Source organism: Cebus imitator, unplaced genomic scaffold, assembly GCF_001604975.1.
Source record: "Cebus imitator isolate Cc_AM_T3 unplaced genomic scaffold, Cebus_imitator-1.0 Scaffold198, whole genome shotgun sequence".
NCBI lineage: Eukaryota > Metazoa > Chordata > Mammalia > Primates > Cebidae > Cebus > Cebus imitator.
The window spans coordinates 1,528,177-1,547,869 of NW_016107513.1; the positions used below are offsets into that span (position 1 = coordinate 1,528,177).

Here is a 19,693-nt window from a genome sequence, read left to right on the forward strand (position 1 = left end):
AGTGAGAATATTATACTTCTAAAAAGTTGCATTTGGTTTATAAAGTTACTCTGAATGGTTCCCTTTTTGTAATCTGAAAATTTAAAGAGCTTTGAAACTAATCACCAATCTTTTCAAGATCTTAAATAATTTGCCTGTAAAATCCCTGGCCCTCAGGCTTTTAGAGAGGTAACTCTTATGCAACTTTCTCTAACACGTTGGTTCTCAGGACTCTCACACTCTTAAAAATTATTGACAATCCAATAACTTTATGTAGGTTACAGCTGTCAATATTTACCACACAGAAATTAAAATTTTATTACTTAAATATTTAGTTAATTTAAAAATATATAAAACAAAATTTATTTGAAAATATTTAATGGCTAAATAGTATTTAAAAATATAAAATATTTATTACTGTAAACCTGTAACATGTTATACATAAATAACATTTTTATTAAGAATAACCATATTGTCCAAAACAAAGAAAAATTTAGTGAGAAATGTTTGGCTGTTTCTCATATCTGCTAATACATGGAATGTACTGAGACATTGTCATGCAGCCTTAGAAAACTCCATTGTACCCTTGAGAGAGAACAGAAGCGAAAAAGGCAAATAACATCTTGGCATTACTAAGAAGGCAGTTTTAACCTCACAGACCCCCAAAATGGTCTTGAGGATCCCAGAACACACATTCAGTTTTGATAAACTAATTTTTAAGAAGATTTTCTGGATCATACAAGTGTTCAAATATATTTTTGGGGTCAAGTAAAGTAATCCATTTTGATTCTTTTATTTTCTCCTTATCTGTGGTATTCTCCCCTCTTATTTTTTACTTTGTGTATGCATATTAGCTCCATTCAGCCTTTGATTAAGTTAGCTAGCAACTTATTTGTCTTATTGCAGACAACCAGCTCTTAGTTATAATAGAGTTCTACTTTTGCTTTTTTTTTTTGAGATGAAGTCTCGATCTACACCAGACTGGAGTGCACTGGCATCATCTTACAACCATGCCCAGCTAATTCTTAGTAGAGACAGGGTTTCACCATATTGTTGGCTAGGATGGTCTTGAGTTCTTGGCCTTGTGATGCGCCCGCCTCAGCCTCCCAAAGTGCTGGGATTACAGGCATGAGCCATGGCGCCCGGCCATAGAATTCTAACTTTTATTTTAGTTTTCTAGTTCATTGATTTCTGTTTATCTTTATCAACTACTTACTTTATCTTAGGTGTATTTTGATATTATTTTTCTAACTTTTTGAGTTGACTACTTAGTTGACTTATTTCATTCTTTCTCATTTATGCATGTAGTATTTTTAAGGCAATGAATTTTCCTGTAAGCACTATGTTAGCTGAATTTCACAGGTTTTCATATATAGTCTTAAATTGTCACCTTTTTATAGTTTACCTCTTTGACCCAATAAGTATTTATTTCAGAATTTGAAAAATTTCCAGGTGACCAGGATTTTTTGTTTTCTAGCTTTGCTATTAATTTGTAGTTTCAGTGTCCTATTTCCTTTGTCAGTTGCCTCTCTTGTTTCTTCCCTTTACTTTGCACCAAAATTTTCTAAAAGAGTTGTGTGTCCTTGCTATATCTAATTCCCATCTTTCTGTTCTCTCTTAAATTCACTTTAATTTCAGGCTTCCGCTACCACCATGTCCACATTGCTAAGTCAATCTTATTGATTTAGCATTCCTCATCTTACCTGAATTATCAGCATAATTTGGCAAAGTTTATCAGTCAAAATTTGTGGGTTTTTTTTGTTATTTTTAAATATATGGTGTGAACAGGGGCCAAGATTCATTTTTTTTTTCCCTATATGGGTATCCACTTGATTTGATGAAATCACTATTTCTACCCACTGCATTATTTATCTTCTACCCACTGCATTACCAACACAAATTAAATATCCATATACTGGATTCTACAGTATGCCTTTACTTGTCAGTACTTGAATAATATCACCCTGACTTAATTGTTTATAAGTTTGATATCTATGAGATGTAAACTCTATAGTTTGGTCCTTCTTCCTGTCTTGGCTATTCTTGGTTTTTTCAACTTTTGTGTAAGTTTTAAAATCACCTGTTGATTTTATTTAAAAAAAAAAATCAAACTGCTGGGATTTTCACTGTGATTTCACTAAACCTATACAGATCAACTTAGAAAAGAAGAAAAGCTGACATCTTTAAATACTGAATCTTCCAATCCATAAACAACAGCCTATATACTTCTATTTATCTTTACTTTTCCTCTGTAATGTCTTACAGTTTTCTAGGCAGATATAAAATATCTTTAGATTTATCTACATATCTTTAGATTTATCCCTACATATTTGATATTTTTTGATGTAAATTCAAATTATATATTATCTCAATTTTCTCAGTTACTTTACAGAAATACAACTACATACTTTGTATCCAGGAAACCTGCTAAATTCACTTGTTAATCCTAACAATTTTCTAAGAACATAACTATGTCATCTATATAAATGATACTTTTTCTTTTCTAACCCTTATACTTTTAATTTCTTTTTCTTGAATTATTATACTGGCTAAGATCTCTGACATACTGCATAGAAAAGATGATGAAAGATATTCTTAATTTCTCATCTCAGAAAGAATGTTTTAATATTGCACCATTAAATATGATGTTTGCTAGTTTTGCAGATAATGTTTCAGACTGTTGAAGTTTTTCTCTGTTCCTAGCTTGCTAAGAATTTTAAGGAAGAACAAATGTTGAATTTTATCAAATGTTTTTCTTAGGATTTGGTCATCCTGGCATTTAGCACTGCCATTTCAGCATTCGCGTATTAACCTATCCATAACTTTTCCCCTTTATTCTATTAAAATAGTGAATTACACTGATTGATTTTTCACTGTTAAACCAACCTTATATTCCTGGAAAAATACAAATTGGGTCAAAACATATTATTCTCCCGTTGTGTTATAGATATAATTGGTAAGATGTTATTTAGAATGTTTCATCTATATTCATGAGCGATTTGGCTGTTATTTTCTGTTCTTGGCATATCCTTGTCATGTTGTAGTATCAAGATTACATGCTAGCCTTACATAATAAATTGTGAAGTGTGTCCTTTTCAGAGTTTGTGGATGACGATGACATTTTTAGTTTGACAGTTTATTTTTTTCTAGCACATCAGAGTTATCTTTCTTTTGCCTTCTACCTTCTAGTTTCTGTGGAAAATGAAAAATCTGTTTCTGGCAATCTCATAATTGCTCCTTTGAAAGTAATAGTCCACCACCCCTCATTACTTTTAATTCTCTCTTTGATTTTGGTTTTCATAGTTGTACTACGGTACACTTGCGTGTGATTTTCTTTTAATATTACTCTGCTTGAGATTTATACCACCTCCTGAATCTGTGCTTCAATGTCTTTTATCAACTTATAGAGATTTCTCAGCCATTATTTCTTTAAAGACTGCTCCTGCTACATTTTCTCTCTCGTCTCCTTCTGGGATCTTAATTACCTTTTCAAAACATTTTGTGCCAGATTAAAGAATGGGAGATTAAAAAGATTTTGACCTTGTACCCTTTGACAATCAGGGTGGGGGGAGGGCTGTGTCTTCTTTCCATGACTCTGAGCAAGCTGTGTGACACAGCTAATCAACAGAATATGGAAATGTGATGCTATGCCAGGTCTAGGCCCAGATCTTCAGACACTCGAGTCCCCACACTTCCTCTTTCTTGAAATGCTTGCTCTCAGAGAAAGCAGATATCATGTAATTAGTCCAACTACCCTAAGTCTTCCCTGAGACTGCCATTTATGGAGAGAGAAAAACGCTGGCACCACACCTAAGAGTGCAGAAGTCATCTTAGAGGTTCCAGCCCTAGGAGATGACAGGAGAGGGACCAAGGCCCTGGACATAAGGCTCCAGTGCCACTATCCCAGCCATTTTTAGCTGTCTAAACCATTTCAATCAAAGACCAAGACACTGTCGAGCATAGGCAAGACAAACCTGATATACTCTGACTGAATTCCTGATTCTTGGAATCAAGAGCATTAAAAATAATGGTTGTTTTATGCCAGTAAGTTTTAGGGTCATTTGTTATCGGGAGAAGTAATCGTCCTCAGAGGCCCTGAGTGTTCCTGCACATTCTTACTGATGTCTTAAGAATGCAAAGCCCTGACTAGTCTTTGCCTAGGACATGTCCCAGGGCTGTGTTTGCAGCTAGCAAACTTAAGGGATGAGTAACATCTCTGTCCTGCAGGTGGCTAGAAACATGAGTCACAGATCACCCTAATGTATTCAGTAAGTAAGATATTTCAAAGTTGGGACTTATTTCTAAGGCATAGCACTTTAGGATTCCAAACTAAGCCTGAGTGGTTTATCAACACCAATCTTCCAACCTTGCTGGGCTGTAAACACCTGTTTTTGTTTCTCTAGCCCTAAGTGTCCATAAAAAGTTCTGCTCATCTTCTCTCCACCTTTCCCAGAATCAGCACATGCTACTAAGGAGAAAAGTGGCCTGAAGTGCTGGGCTTATCTCTCTGCCTCAACAGCATTCAGATAGTATTTGAATACATACACATCTTTTACATTTTGAATAGTTTTTCTCATTTTTTTTAGAGTATCAATCCAAATTACTTTAGCCAACATTAGAGAAAGTTGAACTCCTCCAGAAACAGATTTAATATGCTTAGTATTTAAGGCATTTAGAAGTTCTGTTTTTTCCCTTTCCCTCTATTACAGGCCAGATCCACATAGAATGTTTGTTTTTGAAATAGGCATTCTACCAAGCATCTTTAAAGGTGATGTACATTTTCAAATAAACCTAACAGATAACACCTTGTTAAACTACTGAAATACCTTCATAAAATATCATTTGCACAAAACCATTTTATTTGAAGTAGCAAAGACAAACCATTTGGAATAAAACAATTTTTTAAAGAAGAAAACAATGTAATAAATTAGAAAGGAGAAAAGCTATATCAACTTTCATATTTTAGTATCTTCCTCTTCTAAAGTTGTCTCTAAGCATTTACTAATGTTACCTAGAAATAGTGTCATTTACATGACTTCGTTTTTAAAAACATTCCAAACATAATATGGTTTCTTTCTGGATTTTTTTTCCCTTGGAAAACAATGTAATTTTATTAAAAGTTAAAGTTTAGTGAAAGTCTAAACTTCATGTCTACCAACACTTACAGTGGAAAATGCGAAAATCAATATATGGGTGAGAACCTCTTCTTTCTGATTCAAATCCTGCTCGGCTCCTTACACGTACATCTCCTGGACAGAATCAAAAATAAAACGTAAGTTTATAAGGTTGTCATTTGGGAAGAAGCTTCCATATGCAACAAAGGTCCACATGATATCATATTCATAAGTAACAGCCCACTGATGATATATCTGAAACCAGGTAGTTGAGAGCTGATGTATTTGAAAGGGTTCACAAAATTTCAGGAATGAATTGTAAGGCTGAATGAATAGGATTTTAAAAAATCTATCCCTACAATAATAATTACAATAATCTATATTTTAATAGGTTAGACTTCTGAAAGATGATTCAAGTGCATAAGATGACCTAACATATTATTCACATGGGCAACTTAAAAAAAAAAAAAAAAGGCCATTGGAAAACAGTATCTGTTTTACAGCAGGTTGAAAATCCTCAGCACAAAACTTGAGAAAGCCGCAGCAAGAAGCAATATATTATATTAAGAGCTGACTCTGTGCCTAGCACTATATTATGGGCTAAAAGGGACATGAAAAATGTAAAATACATTACTTATTTTCAAGCAGTTTATAATTTCATAAATGTATAAAAACTTTAAAAGTTAAAGACTTTATTGTAAAGTCAATCTGATTAATCACTCCTTTCTCACTGACAGTGGGTGCACCCAAGGCCTTTAGCTGAGCCTTAAACTTTGGTCTTCATAAGCTCAGTGTTGTTCCTACATGTGCCCACATTACTTCCAGATTTATTTCTCTATACAGCAACATAACCATAGCAACCATGTTCTATACACTCTTTTTGTGTTTTACAGGCATTCTTTTCTTTTCTTTTCTAATCAACCCTCAGAGATAGGAATCTTAATTTTCATTTTACAGATTCAAAAACTTGACTTCGAGAAGTTAAATAGCATGCTCCATGCCACAAAGCTAGTGCAAAGGGTAAGCCAGGATTTAAACCTAGCTCCATGGGTTTCAAGGACAGCACTTTTCCCACTACACTTTTAGAGCCTCCAAATTCATAACCTTTAAATCTTCAGCCTCAATCCCTGTGCTCTTGCAATTCTGCTTGCCTAGAGGGCTCTCCTGCTTACTCTGTTTCAGTAAGACCATCATTTCCTCCAAGGCTCACTTCATCAACTATAATTCCATCCCAAAATGACAGGTCACCTGTCCTGTGGCCATTCCTTCATGCTGCAACAATGTTAACACATCAAGCACAGAGCAGTGAGAAAAATACAAAAAGTCCCTGTCACTGTCCTCATGAAGCTTATCTTTTTGTGTGTGACACAAATAATAAATACCAAATTTCGGTCTATGGAAGTTGATGAGTCACACAGAGAAAACTAAATGTAAGAGGAATAAAGAGAGGAGGGTGACTAATTAGTACAGTCAGAGAAGGCCTCACTGAAAAGGAGCCATCTGAACAGGGACCTGAAGCAAGTGAGGCAGTGAGCCAGGGAGGAAGAGGCTTCCAGACACGAGGAAGAGCCAGCGTAAACTCCCTGAGACAGAAGCATGCTTGGCACAGTCAAGGGCAAGCCAAGAGGCCGGCATGGCAGGAACAAGGTGAGTGAAGGGAACCGGTGTGGGTGGGGTGGAGAGGCAGCGGGGTCAGATCATGCTGGATCTTCGCGGCTATCAGAGATTTCTGAACAGAGGAGTGAGATGAGAAGAGAGTCAGTGAACAAAGGTAGATGCAGGGCCTTCAGTTAAGAAGTAAGTAACAAATGTGGTGGCAACAGCATTGGTGTGGTGAGATTCTGGGTATATTCTAAGGTATCACCCAGTAGGATATGCTGATGAATTCAATATGGAGTATGCAAGAAACAGAAAGTCAAATATGATTTGAGGTTTCTGACCTGAGGACTGGAAGAAGGGGGTTATATTTACTGAGATGGCAAAAGACTGCAGAAACAGACAGACATGGGAAACAAATGTTTCACTTTAGACATGTTAAGTTTGAGATATTTATAACATTCACATGGAGATGTTCTACAGAGTTAAAGAAAATATGAATCCAAAGCTCTGTCTTAAGGACAGCAAAATCCTGAACATGTTTGTTAGAGAAAGATGGAGACAGCAAGGAGAAAAAGGCTGCACATTTGTAAAGGAAAAATATGTACTGGAGTAGAAAAGAACTGAGGCAAGTACTACAGCTTGAAAGTATGAAAAGGAATTAGTGGCCGGGCGCGGTGGCTCAAGCCTGTAATCCCAGCACTGTGGGAGGCCGAGGCGGGTGGATCACGAGGTCAAGAGATCGAGACCATCCTGGTCAACATGGTGAAACCCCGTCTCTACTAAAAATACAGAAAAAAATTAGCTGGGCATGGTGGCGCGTGCCTGTAATCCCAGCGACTCAGGGGGCTGAGGCAGGAGAATTGCCTGAACCCAGGAGGCGGAAGTTGCGGTGAGCCGAGATCGCGCCATTGCACTCCAGCCTGGGTAACATGAGTGAAACTCCGTCTCAAAAAAAAAAAAAAAAAAAAAAAAAAAAGAAAAGAAAAGGAATTAGTGAAGGTGGCAAAGAAAAAACAAAAGCAGGTGAAGAATAAGGATGGATCAATATCATAAAGTTGAGGGAGGAATTCTGAGCTGAGGAGAAGTCGTGGGAGAGTCTTCTAGCAAAAAGTGAATAAATTTGCCTGTTGGAATCTTAATATGCATGTTTAATAATATGAGTTTAAGTGCAAGGATGAAGGAGACATGGATGAAGACAGAAATCTGGTACAGAGAAAAAGAGCGAAAGAAAATTAGACATATATATGCACATATCTAAATTCATTCTACCTTGTGGAATTGAGTAATATATAAAAAACTTAAGCACCAGAACTAGAAGCAGTCAAATGGTCTTCCTTGCCAGCCAATTGAGAATAGGACTATCTGAGGTGTTTCATGGCCTCACCTTTGTCCATGCTGGCATTCATCTACTTGGTATTTAGTCACTACAAATCTAAGACTATTTTCTATGAAGAATGTTCAAGACGCAATTTAAAAATGTGTACTAATGACAGTGTCCCAGGTATTAAGCCAAAGATTTCTCAATTACCTATAACTCTAAAATACCTCTCTTTATTCACATCACATTCAATATTGGTTTCCAGACTCTAAACTCCATTAGGTAATAGGATATTTCTGCTACCAACAGCTATGAAAAGCCACCTAACGAAAGATACCTCAAATTCAAATAAAAGAAAATAACAAAATTAAGTGATATTGGTACAAAATAAACAATGCTTACCTAGCATACGAATGTATAATGCAGTCTGATCAGAACTGTCATACGAAATAGCTCCACGCCTCTACAAAAAAAAATACACATATGACAAATATGATTCAACTTAATAAACATGTATTTATCATTTATTATTTGTGAAGCACTGTGCAAGAGAAGTTGGGTACACAAAACGAAATTAGATATGGTACCTGTCCTTGGACTCTCTAGGGTAGGAGGATGACAAATTGCAATACAGTATGGTTAAGAACTACCATAAAAATGGGTACAAAGAGAGGCACATACAGCCTCTCTTTGAAAAATTAATCTGTTTGAGTAAGTTGGTAAAGGTTTTGGGGTGACATTTGAGTTGACGCAAAAGGGACTGATAGGAGTTGCCAAATATTAATAGAAAAGAAAGGAAAGGACAATCCACTGGCTTTCCTGATGCATCTCTTTGGCCCCCACTCCATGCTTCACATAAAAGCAAAAGCAAGCATTTCAGCTTCTGCTCAAAATTGTCCAATGGCTCCCCATTACACTTGGGGCTCCCCAAGCTTTAATTTTGAAGAGTCCTCTGTGACCTGCCTACCTCTGTGCCCTCTTGTACTTTGGCCTTCCCCACTGCTAGGAGACAGCCAAGCTGGCCTCCTTGCTTTTCCTCATCTGTACCAAATATACAGCCTTTCCACTTGCTGTTCCCTCATCCTGGATCACTGCTTCACTGTTCCCTTCTTACCTTGCAGGTTCTAGACAAAGCGTCACCTCTTCAGAGAGGGATTCCCTGACAAGCAAATCTAGAGCCACCTGGAACCCAGCCTCTTCCAGAGCTCCCTATCTCAGTCCTCTGTGTTGCATGCAGCCAACGTTATCTTGTCAATGTGTTACTAAAATAAAAGCTCCCCAAGAGCAGAAACTTATGTTTGTCTTATCATCACTGCATCCCTGGTTTCTAAAACAAGACCTATTATTTAGTAAGTTCTAAATAAAAGTTTGGTAAATAAATCAGTAACAACTGATAAATAAATTAGTGATTAACAGAATGGATATAAATGAGGATAGATTTTAAAATGAGGAAGATAAAATTGACCAAATCAGAGCTTAGACATAGAATCTAAGCTCTGTGGAGACAGCTACTTCAGTCACTGCTATATTCCCAGATCTAGGATAAATCCCAACATTTAGAACAGTGCCTAGCATGTCAAAAGTGATCAGTAAAATTAGTTAAATTAACAAGCAACAACATTTCTTTTAAGTAGTAATAGGCCAGCCACGGTGATGCACACCTGTAATCCCAGCTACTTGGGAGGCTGAGGCAGGAGGATCCCTTGAGCCTAGGATTTGGAGGCTACAGTGAGCTATGATGGCACCATGGCACTTCACCTTGAGAGACAGAGAGAGACCTAGCCTCAAAAAAAAGGGGGGAGGGGGTGAATGAACTAGCACCATGGGATATTAACAAAGTAGTGTGACACTGCAAATAAATAGAGAAAATAATCAACAGAGGCTCTAGAAGCAAATCCAAGAGTATACAGTGATTCTGTACATGATAAATACAGGACTTAGAATCTGTGGCAGAAATATTGATTTTTAATAAATAACATTAGATTACATGGTGCTGTCTAGAAAAACATAAAGGTGTATTATTACCGTCCCACTCCAAAATACATTATATATAGAACAATGATTTAAATGTTAAAAATTAAAGCACAAAAATATTAAAAGAAAACAGGACTGTATTTTTAAAAGTCTTAAATAGGAAGGCCTTTCTAACTATCTCATAAAAACCCCTAAGTCATGAAACACTGACAAATTTGGCCACTTAAAAGTTAAATTATGACGGTAAAATATACCATAAACAAAGAATAAACTTCAAACCCAGGAAAATGAGTTCAACTGATACAACAAAGGGCTAATTTTCCTCTACTATCCCCCAACCAAAAAAATTTTTAAGTGCCTTACAAATCAATTAGAAAACGACTAAAAAGCTGTAGAAAAATAGGTAGGACATAAACATACTATTCATAAGGGGAAAATAAAACAATAAATATGAAAAAAATGCTTGCCTTCATTAACAAAAGAAATACTTATTAAAGCAATGAAATTGTATTTTTACATATCAGATTAATGATTCTCTTCCCTCCCAAGACTCTGGCACGGAATTTATAGCTCCTCAAAATATACCTACAAATCTCAAAGAAAACAATCACATTTTTTACTATTATTATATTGAAAATGTACTTAAAGCCCTCACTTGGATTTAGTGTGCAAAACAACTATCCAAAATATTATTTTATCTTTAATGCTTATATTTTAAGAGAAAAATATCAATTAAAATCTTACATGATTTCACAAGTTCTAATAAAACACAGTTCATGAAATATAAGAGGAAAAAAATTTCAAACAAAAATAAAATTCTATCACTACTGTGTGTCTCCAAGGAGGCTGAAGGACACAGAGATAGGAGAGGGGCTTTTCAATGTTTATCTTTGTACTTTTTGAGTCTTGCAGCAGTGTGTATAATTATCATATATTCACAAAATAAATAAAATTAAAATAAAAAAATAAAATAAAAATCTACTACAAAGAAATCTACAAAAGAAAAGCATGATCTTAAATCCCAAGGGACCAAATCATATAGAATACACTCCTGGCAACATGCTTAAAGTGTCTTCCACTAATAGAATATCCTAAGGAAGCCTCCTGCAGTGTTTCATGGTAGTTATTCTGGAGCAAACAGCCACTGTTAAAAGGCACCACCCATAGCTACTGTGCAAATCCCCTCCCCATGATATTTAGCTTACTATATTACAGAGGCCTCTCCTTAAAACCACCAATCTAGGGGTAAACCTAGTAGCCTAGGAAGGGCATATGTGGCAATAAATATTTCTATCAGCTACAGCAAATTAACGAAACTACAGATATTATGTAATAGTTTGTCATGACCTATCAATTTGCTGGTATCCAGTAATAACTTAGATAAATAACTTGTTAAAATAACTTTAAGCTGTTATCTCTAACAATTCTCTTTAGGAGGGTAGCTGACATTATTATTATGATGATTTTTGTAATGTAGGAAGGGTATTTACTACAACAGTTGCTATTTAGAAAGGTAAAAATCATATTTATCACTTCACATATTAAGAATTGTAAAAGACTGACCAATACTAGCTCTCTGTTAAATATCACAAAATAATATTAAGTCAAAAACTGGGTAATGCACATAGTCTAGACCATGCCATGGCATACTAAACTTATGAAGGTAATCATTTTAGCCTCATTTATAGAAGCACTAATTTAGATATTAAAATGGTACAGTCTGTACTAATCTTAGTTTATTAAGCAAAAAAAGCAGAGTTTAATTTTAAAATAGCTACAAATTACATAGGGCTGTGCAACATATCCAAGTTACTCTATTCATTATAAGGTACTAATGTAAGTAACACTATTCTACAAATACTTAGTTTAAATGCTATACTGAACTACAAGACATAGCTTTACATCCTGAGTGATAATTCATTCCTCTACCCGCTTAAGAATTAAAATTAAAATGAATATTATTAAGTTCTCTCACTAGGTAGAATAGTCTAAGGTAGGTAGGCAGAATAATCTACAGGAACTCTTTTTGGGAAAAAAACACTATAAATTATGAGTTATAACAAACATTTGACTTCTGTGTTAGAATCATGTTGTTTTAAAAATAATTATATCTACTTTTATATAAGACTGCTGCACTTGTAACAAAGATTTCTTTAAAGATTATCATTTTAAAAACCATATACTACTAGAATTTTCTTGTTAATATCAGCAAAACAAATTTCATCAAAATCCTGTGTCACACTGTCAGTCTCAGAGCTATCACCCACACTCCCACCTCACTTCACCAGTGAATGGAAATAACTGAGAAGCTTCTACTCGTGACTTTTCTAATTTAGCCATCCTGGGAACAGCTTGTAAAGCAAACTAGTATAGGTCAAAACATGGGCGAGGCTGAGCTAATCAGAAACTGACGGCAGCAGCATAAACAAGTTAAACTGTAAAGCACCAAAGGACCCACTGTCTCACTAGCAGGAGTTCTGAGTGTCCTAGTAAGACTCACCTTGAATCAGGGTGAATCATTCTTCCACAAAAGATTTGACTTGAAGGTAAATGATAAAAGGTGCAAAAGTGGTTCCCAGTATTAGTTAATACATAACTTTTAAAGATAGACATGTTTTATAACCCAGCAAAGATATTTTAAGTGCCATTGTTTTTATTTTGTTCCAAGTTTTCCACTAAATGATTTATTGAGCAAAAGCAAGTGCACTTCCATTACATGGTAAGAGTAATAATATATTAACTAACACTTGCTGTGGTCCTACCTTGTGCCAAAAAAATGTTCCAAGTGTTTTCACACAAAATCTCACTTAGCCCATACAAGATCTCTATACAGTAGTAGGCTTTATTAGTTCCATTTTGCAGATTCATAAACTGATGTTTAAAGGGCTTAAACAAAGGAGCACTGAATAAAATTTTTGGCAACATTACTGAAAAAAAAAATAATATAGCAAAAGATGAAGCCCAGTCAAAGTTGTGAAGTTCTTCTGACATAGGAAAATAAGCTTTTTCATAGTAGTCATCTTACTTACATATGCTAGAAAAACATGCTTGTACTTGAGTGGCTAAACTACTTAAATATTGCACTGATCTACCAAATAGTATCCTTCCCATTTTCTTCCTTTTTAAAAGATTAAAAAATAAAATAAAATATTCTTTTTGTTTAAAAACAATTTTATTTTTTGGTGGTCATTAAAAGAGTAAAGTCTAGAGGCTAGGTGCAGTGGCTCACATCTATAGTCTCAGTACTTTGGGAAACTGAGGCAGAAGGATTGCTTGAGCCCAGGAGTTTGAGACTAGCCTGAGCAACATAAGACGACCTCATCTCTACAGAAAAAAAGAAAAAAAAAAAAAAAAACCTAACTAAAAAAGTAAAGTCTCTGAAAACACAAGACAACCAATGTATTATTAACATTAACTTGACCTTCATTCAATAACTTGGCAAGTCAATCCTTTAAAAACGAGTAAATAGCTGTCAGTGCAACAAAATTAATTCTTAACTTTTAAAACACAAAGATTTTAAAATCTGAATATATTATTTTTCTTTAAGAGATTTCCTCAATCATAGTCACTAAGAAAAGAACAAGTTAAGAGATAATTATGCTTAAAATGTTATGTTTAAATGTGGAAAATTACATAGCAGGTATTAAAATCTTGCTTGAGAAAGAAAATTAACTTTATAGAAGCTTTGTTTCTTAGTTAAGTGGTGGCCTTAAAAATCAGTTTCTCAGTCTAGAAAGACGAAAGCTGTGAGGTAGATGAACAATAAAATCATTTTTATAGAAGTATAGAAAAAATAATTTTAAATAGTATAATTTTAAATATTTTTACTTTCGTTTTAGACCCTGTCCAGATGGCGAATGGTTAGCTAGCATTCTATCAAGAATTTCTCAAGCCTGACGTTTAGAATTTAACTTCAAAATCCTACATTTATGTCAATATATTACAGATAAGGCATATATTTTAGCAATAGCAAGACCTTAAGGGAGACCATGATAGAGGGTGGTTTTTCATTTTTAAAAAGTTTATAACTGTTTAGAAATCCTCAAAATTATACTTGAAATACACGTGTTGTTAAATTTTCTGAGAGAATGTTTAAGATATGTATACCAAAAGTATAACTTAATGTTGTAATCTTAAAAATTAAACTTCTTTAGTCATAGAAACTTCTTTAAGGCAGTGATACTGAGGAATGCTGCTTTGATATTGAGGAAAGATGCTATAAAAAGCCCTTAAGAAGGAATCATGTGGGACAAGAATAAAAACTACAAGTAGTAAATTTAAGTCCTTTGGCAGACAGATGAAACTCACAGCTCTTTTAATCACAGAAATAAAAACTGAGGTAAAAGGGGAAGAAAATCGTCAAGCTACTTCATTCCTATCAAATATGTAAACTAATAATGATGAATGTCACCATCCTAAAAATAAAGATGGCCTACCTTAGAGGTGATCCACTTGATAAGAACCAAGGCCAGACACCAGATCAATGTAATTCCCATTGGATCAATCAAAACCCCGCTGCATAATCTCTCTCTTCTACTAGGGAGCAAGGGAAACTTCTTAGGAGTCTAATAAATAACCAGCTGTCCTGAGGCAAAAGAGAGGGGACACTGACTGCCTTGGACCTCAAGCAGCTGCCTTCCAACAGTGATCACCTGACTCCTTTGGGAATGCACTACACAGCCAGCCTTCTTACCCAGCGCATGTTTCATGTCACAACCCCAGGGTTAGGGTAGAACTGCCTAAGTAATACTGGAAGAGGGGAGGGAAAAGACTTTAGTGAGCGCTGACCTAACAGTCTAACAAAATGAAGACAAAAGAGGCCTCAGGCTGGCCTCAAACACTTCTATAATCTTAGCACTAACAGAGTGCCTTAAAACAGCTTTCAAAAAATGTTTGGTAGTACTAAAAATGTCCTCATTCTTTTCACATAGACCTGTTTCACAAGCATAGTGTCCTGTGACATGTTAAAATATTAATGCATTTTATTTCATCTTTTCAATTTTTAATTGAAATTTGTTCAACTTCTTATTTCTTTTAGAGATAGAACTGCTTTATGAATGTTAGAGGCTGTTTATCTATGCTACATACAATTATGATTTGCTCATTTTTGACTTATTGAAAAAAAGCTAGTCTAATAGTGCATTTTCAAATAATTAAGGACATACTATTTTCAAGCCCTAACTGCAACCTAACTTATACTTTTGGTACAAATCTTGTTCTTATGGCTGTGAATGAGCTTTCTAATAACAAAGTGTGCCTCTATTCATCCACCTTCATGACCTAGAGGTTGCAGATAATACTGCTGAGAAATGCCTTTTGTGAAACGTTAATTCAAGTATTCAGCAAATATTTATTAAGCTGCTAATATGTACCAGGCTCTGTATCAGATGGCAGGGATGTAAGCATCAAATAAAAGCAGACAAGGTTCCTGCCCTTGTGGTGCCTGCAATTTAGTCAAGAGTCTGCATTAATCAAATTATGTAAATAAACACAAAAGCGCAACTGTAACAACTGCTATGAAGCAGAGATAGGAAATGCCAACAAAACCTGAATCTGACCTAGTTAAGAGGTGAAGGACTTCTTCCAGAATCCCTAAAATGACGCTGAGATGAAATGTGATGGTGCAAAAACTGAAGACAGAAGATAGATCGTGCAGACAGAAGAACAGGCATGAGGGCCAAAGGGTGAGACAAAACCAAGCCCAGCAAGTCTGAGAGACAGAAAGACCAGGGCGGCTCAAGGGCAAGGAGGAGGAGCCAGATGCTGCTGCAGCCCTGGGGAGCAGAGGCCAGGCCCTACGTGGGCTACCTGGGGATGTCTTGTCTGAATTCCAATCTGCTAAACTACTTTAGCAGATTTTGCTTTTTAAAAAGACCACTTTGGTCAAGTATAGAGAGGTGGGGGTAGGGGATAGATGAGCTAGTCAGGCCACCGTTGCAGAGTTCCCACAGAGAGGTAAAGATAGCTTGGGCTCACTGAAGAAACACTCAGGAGTGACTGCAGTCCATGACAAGACATCATCCGATTATCAGTGTACACAAATGATGATCCTAAAATATTTGAAAAGAACACAAATGGTTCAAAAATAATGTCATTTTCATTACCTCATCCTCAGTGCAAAGAGCTTATTTAAAAGATAATTCAATTCCAGGCTTGTCAAAATGAAGTGTAAATTAAATCTATAGGTGTAAATCCAAATTTTCCTAACTTGAAACCATTCTTAACACATGGCCACAAACTTTTCACTTCTTGCTACAGAACTAACAAGCTGTAATACTAATCTTTGCACAAATCCAGATAACATTTTTATTTTTGCCATGAGACTAGCTTTAATATGAGACTGTCAAGGCCTCTGATTACTCTCTCTTCCAGTAAGGCTCTAGTAACCAAACTTGAAGGATGCCTGGGCATGGGACAGAGCAGCAGAATGTATCTCAGGCCAATGCTCAAGGGAAACGCTAGCGGTCATCTGTAAGAGGCTGCAGCCTGGGCCTTAGGCTTGCAGGTCATTCTCTGCCCTTCTGGCCTGGGCTATACACTTCAAATCAGCCTACTGCCTCGGTGCTTCGCCCAGGGATGCTACCCTTTCCTCCTTCACATTCTCTTCCTATCAACTGCTCAAAAACAGTCAAGTTTTGAAAAAGCAAATATAAGATGGTTATTTTTGGTACAATACTTAAAGAATCATAACTGAGATGAAGATTTAAAAAGAGGCAGTAAGAAGGGCAGTTCTAAAAGTCATCTCACTGAAATGAATTTCTATATAGATTATTTCTACCATCTCAAAACTCTACTGGGCTTAAAGTTGAGAGACTAGATTTATTTCCCAGCTTCAGTGCCATGAGCAAATCACCATTTCTCTGTGCCTTATTTTCCTCCCCTTCGTGGGAGTTAAGTGGTATCTATAAATGAATAGCTAGCTTGTAGTGGACTCTCAACAAATTTTAGCTATATCAGAATTAAATTCCACTGTATTTGAAACCTAGAAATGAAAATGCCCTGACCACTCCAGCTTCACCTTAACTCTAGACCTAACTGCAATCACAAAGGTCCATGACGGGAACTTGTACTGTGTTTACAAGTGCACTAAGAAATATTCTTTGGTCTTCAGCAGGACTGGGCTCTTGGCTTTCATTTCTCATGCTAGTTAATAGGTTGGCACCCTAAAATGGTTCCCCCAGCATCCACTTCCTAATTTCTATTAATGTCTGACATAGTAATACAGAAATAATCAAGACACAATACTCCAAGATCAGAACATTTCCTATTAGAACAGAAACAACTATTGAGTTTATGCCTAAAGTCATAAAGCCTTCATTGCTAATGACACATTTACATTACTCAAATCTTACAAAAATCTCAGGTTACAGTTTTTCTTAAAGTAGTGATCTCAGCTTTCTTAATGTCTCAACCTAACGGCTGTAAAACTTTTTCTTATTTTGAGATCTATTTAGTACTACTTATCTTGGTGATTTATAATCAAATTTTAACAATAAAATTTCAGTAAGATGATATAAAAACAAACGCTGTTTCAACTTAGTATGAAATCTCTTTTACAATAAATATGCTTATAATTCAGATAATTCTCCTAAAAGTTTATTTTTCCTAAGTTGAATCATGTAGTTTATTATTCTATAAAGTTACCTCTTTTACATTAATAACAATTTGTAGTTGTCTCAAGTCCTCTGTAAAACATGGCAAAGTAACAATAAAACAGGTGACTATTCTAGAAGAATTAATGCATAAGATACACCTAAACTTTCAAAAACAGAATTTTATACTATAAGAAGAAAGTACAAACCTTTTTACCTTTCTGGAGTTTATAAGGCTAATATCAGAAATTGAGTTAAAAGCAGACCTCTCTATTTTGAGTGTGATCAATTGGGGAAAAAAAAAAAAATGACTCTGTTCATTGTTTCTGAGAGAAGTAAACCAAGAGAAAATTTTGTCCCCGGGGCTCTCTGCCACTCACAGGACACCTGTCAATCTTGGCAACAGCCTTCGGCTATCCATATAGAGACTCGGCATGTCCCTCTCTTGCCCAAATTAGGCTAACCTCATCTGCATTGACATCAGTGTCTATAATTTTGGAATCCCATCGACAGAAATAGCCTATCACAGAGTTCTTTATACAAATGTAGTGTCTGTAGAGAACTATAACCAAATTTATGACACAAAAAATGTGAACACTATAGTAAAAACCCTCCAACTGTGCTCTCATCGTTTTGAATCCCAGTCTACTTTAATAACAAGTAATAAATCAGAGTAAGGTTTTGGCTTATTTCTTTTACTAAAAACCAAGGCTTATTATTCTTCAAATGATATGAATTTTAAGTGACATGAAACTAAGAAAAAAGGTTCCATGACTGATAAAGTATTTAAAAGCTATGATACTATGGGAGTTTTGCCATTCAATTAAGACCTTTCTTAATATTGACTTAAGAGCTCTGAATTTTTTGTCATGTAGTATCCCAATATTTGATGAAAATGGCATGGAAATGATTCCTCCTAGAATAGAGAAGTTAAAAAAACACTTTGACACTTTATCAATAATTCAAGCATTTGGGTCCAGAAAACATCATCTTATGATACTAGAAGCACTTAGAAAAAAAATCTCTGGTGGCATTCTTAAGAACCAAATAGAGCTCCATGCTACAATTAGGAACACTTTTAGCTGAACAAACATACCCAGAGATAAAGCATTTGGGTGGAAATACCTTCCCACCCAATTCTTCAAACTAGTGTTAGAATTCTAAGGTAACTAACAGGACTCTGCACTGGATCTTGTCTTGTTGCACAGTTTATTTACTGGCATGTAGATCAGAAAAACATGTATCAAATCTGCATATGAAACACAAAGTGCATATCAACAGGCTGAATTACAAAAATTTTTAAAAATTAAAGATATAACAATATGGTGAATTACAAAAATTTTAAAAAAGAATTGTCTGCATTTTGATACAAAATAAATTGCATACCTATAAAACAATGAAAATGTTTTAAAAGTTTTTTTTTTAAATAAAAAAAGCTAAGATGTGTAAATTATAAATTAATGAGAGCTAATAAGCGAAGACAATCTCAGGAGACAATGGGGGCAGGTATGTTTCTAAATCAAGGATGCTCCACTATCCTCCATACAGGCCTTTGTGGATGATACATGCTTACATGACATATTTTAATGTCGACAGGGATACAAAATAAGGAATACTTTTACAACTGAAGCTTTAGGCAAAGAAACAAAAAGAAAGACAGAATAGGTGTTAAACTGCTGTAACATAAAATAACCTAAGGAGAAGTTTAGCTTTATTCTGGGAAATTACATAAGGCAGAAGTAGGACCAGTGGGCGCAAGTTTGTTAAAAACAGAATTTGACTGTTACTTTCTAAGAACTTTCTACAGTTTCTTACAACTTTCTACAATTAGAATCATATAAGGATCTGCCTCAAATAGGCCTCTGTCCAGGAGCTTGAGGGGTAGGCTAGAACAAATGACTTTCAAGGTCTCTGCCAATTCTAAGGCTCTACAGTACTAAAACTGAGAGTTTATAAGTGCTTATAGGCCAACACTTTTAATTTTAAAGTTTAAACTTAAGGCAAACTTGGACCAAATCATGACAAATTTTTGTACTAGTAATCTTTTAAACTCTTTTTTTTTTTTTTTTTGAGACTGAGTGTCACTCTGTGGCCCAGGCTGGAGTGCAATTGTGTCA

The 19,693-nt window shown here is 35.3% G+C and overlaps 1 protein-coding gene across 1 annotated transcript in view; it reads right to left on the reverse strand.

Moving 5' to 3' along the window:
* Positions 1-19,693, reverse strand: part of PDE7A (phosphodiesterase 7A) — a 119,337-nt gene that overhangs the window by 49,474 nt on the left and 50,170 nt on the right. The window contains exons 2-3 of the mRNA XM_037745362.1: positions 8,413-8,473; positions 5,145-5,228 (exon numbers count right to left, since the gene is read on the reverse strand). Coding sequence (XP_037601290.1) covers positions 5,145-5,228; positions 8,413-8,473 — 145 coding nt within the window. The remainder of the gene's footprint in view (positions 1-5,144; positions 5,229-8,412; positions 8,474-19,693) is intronic.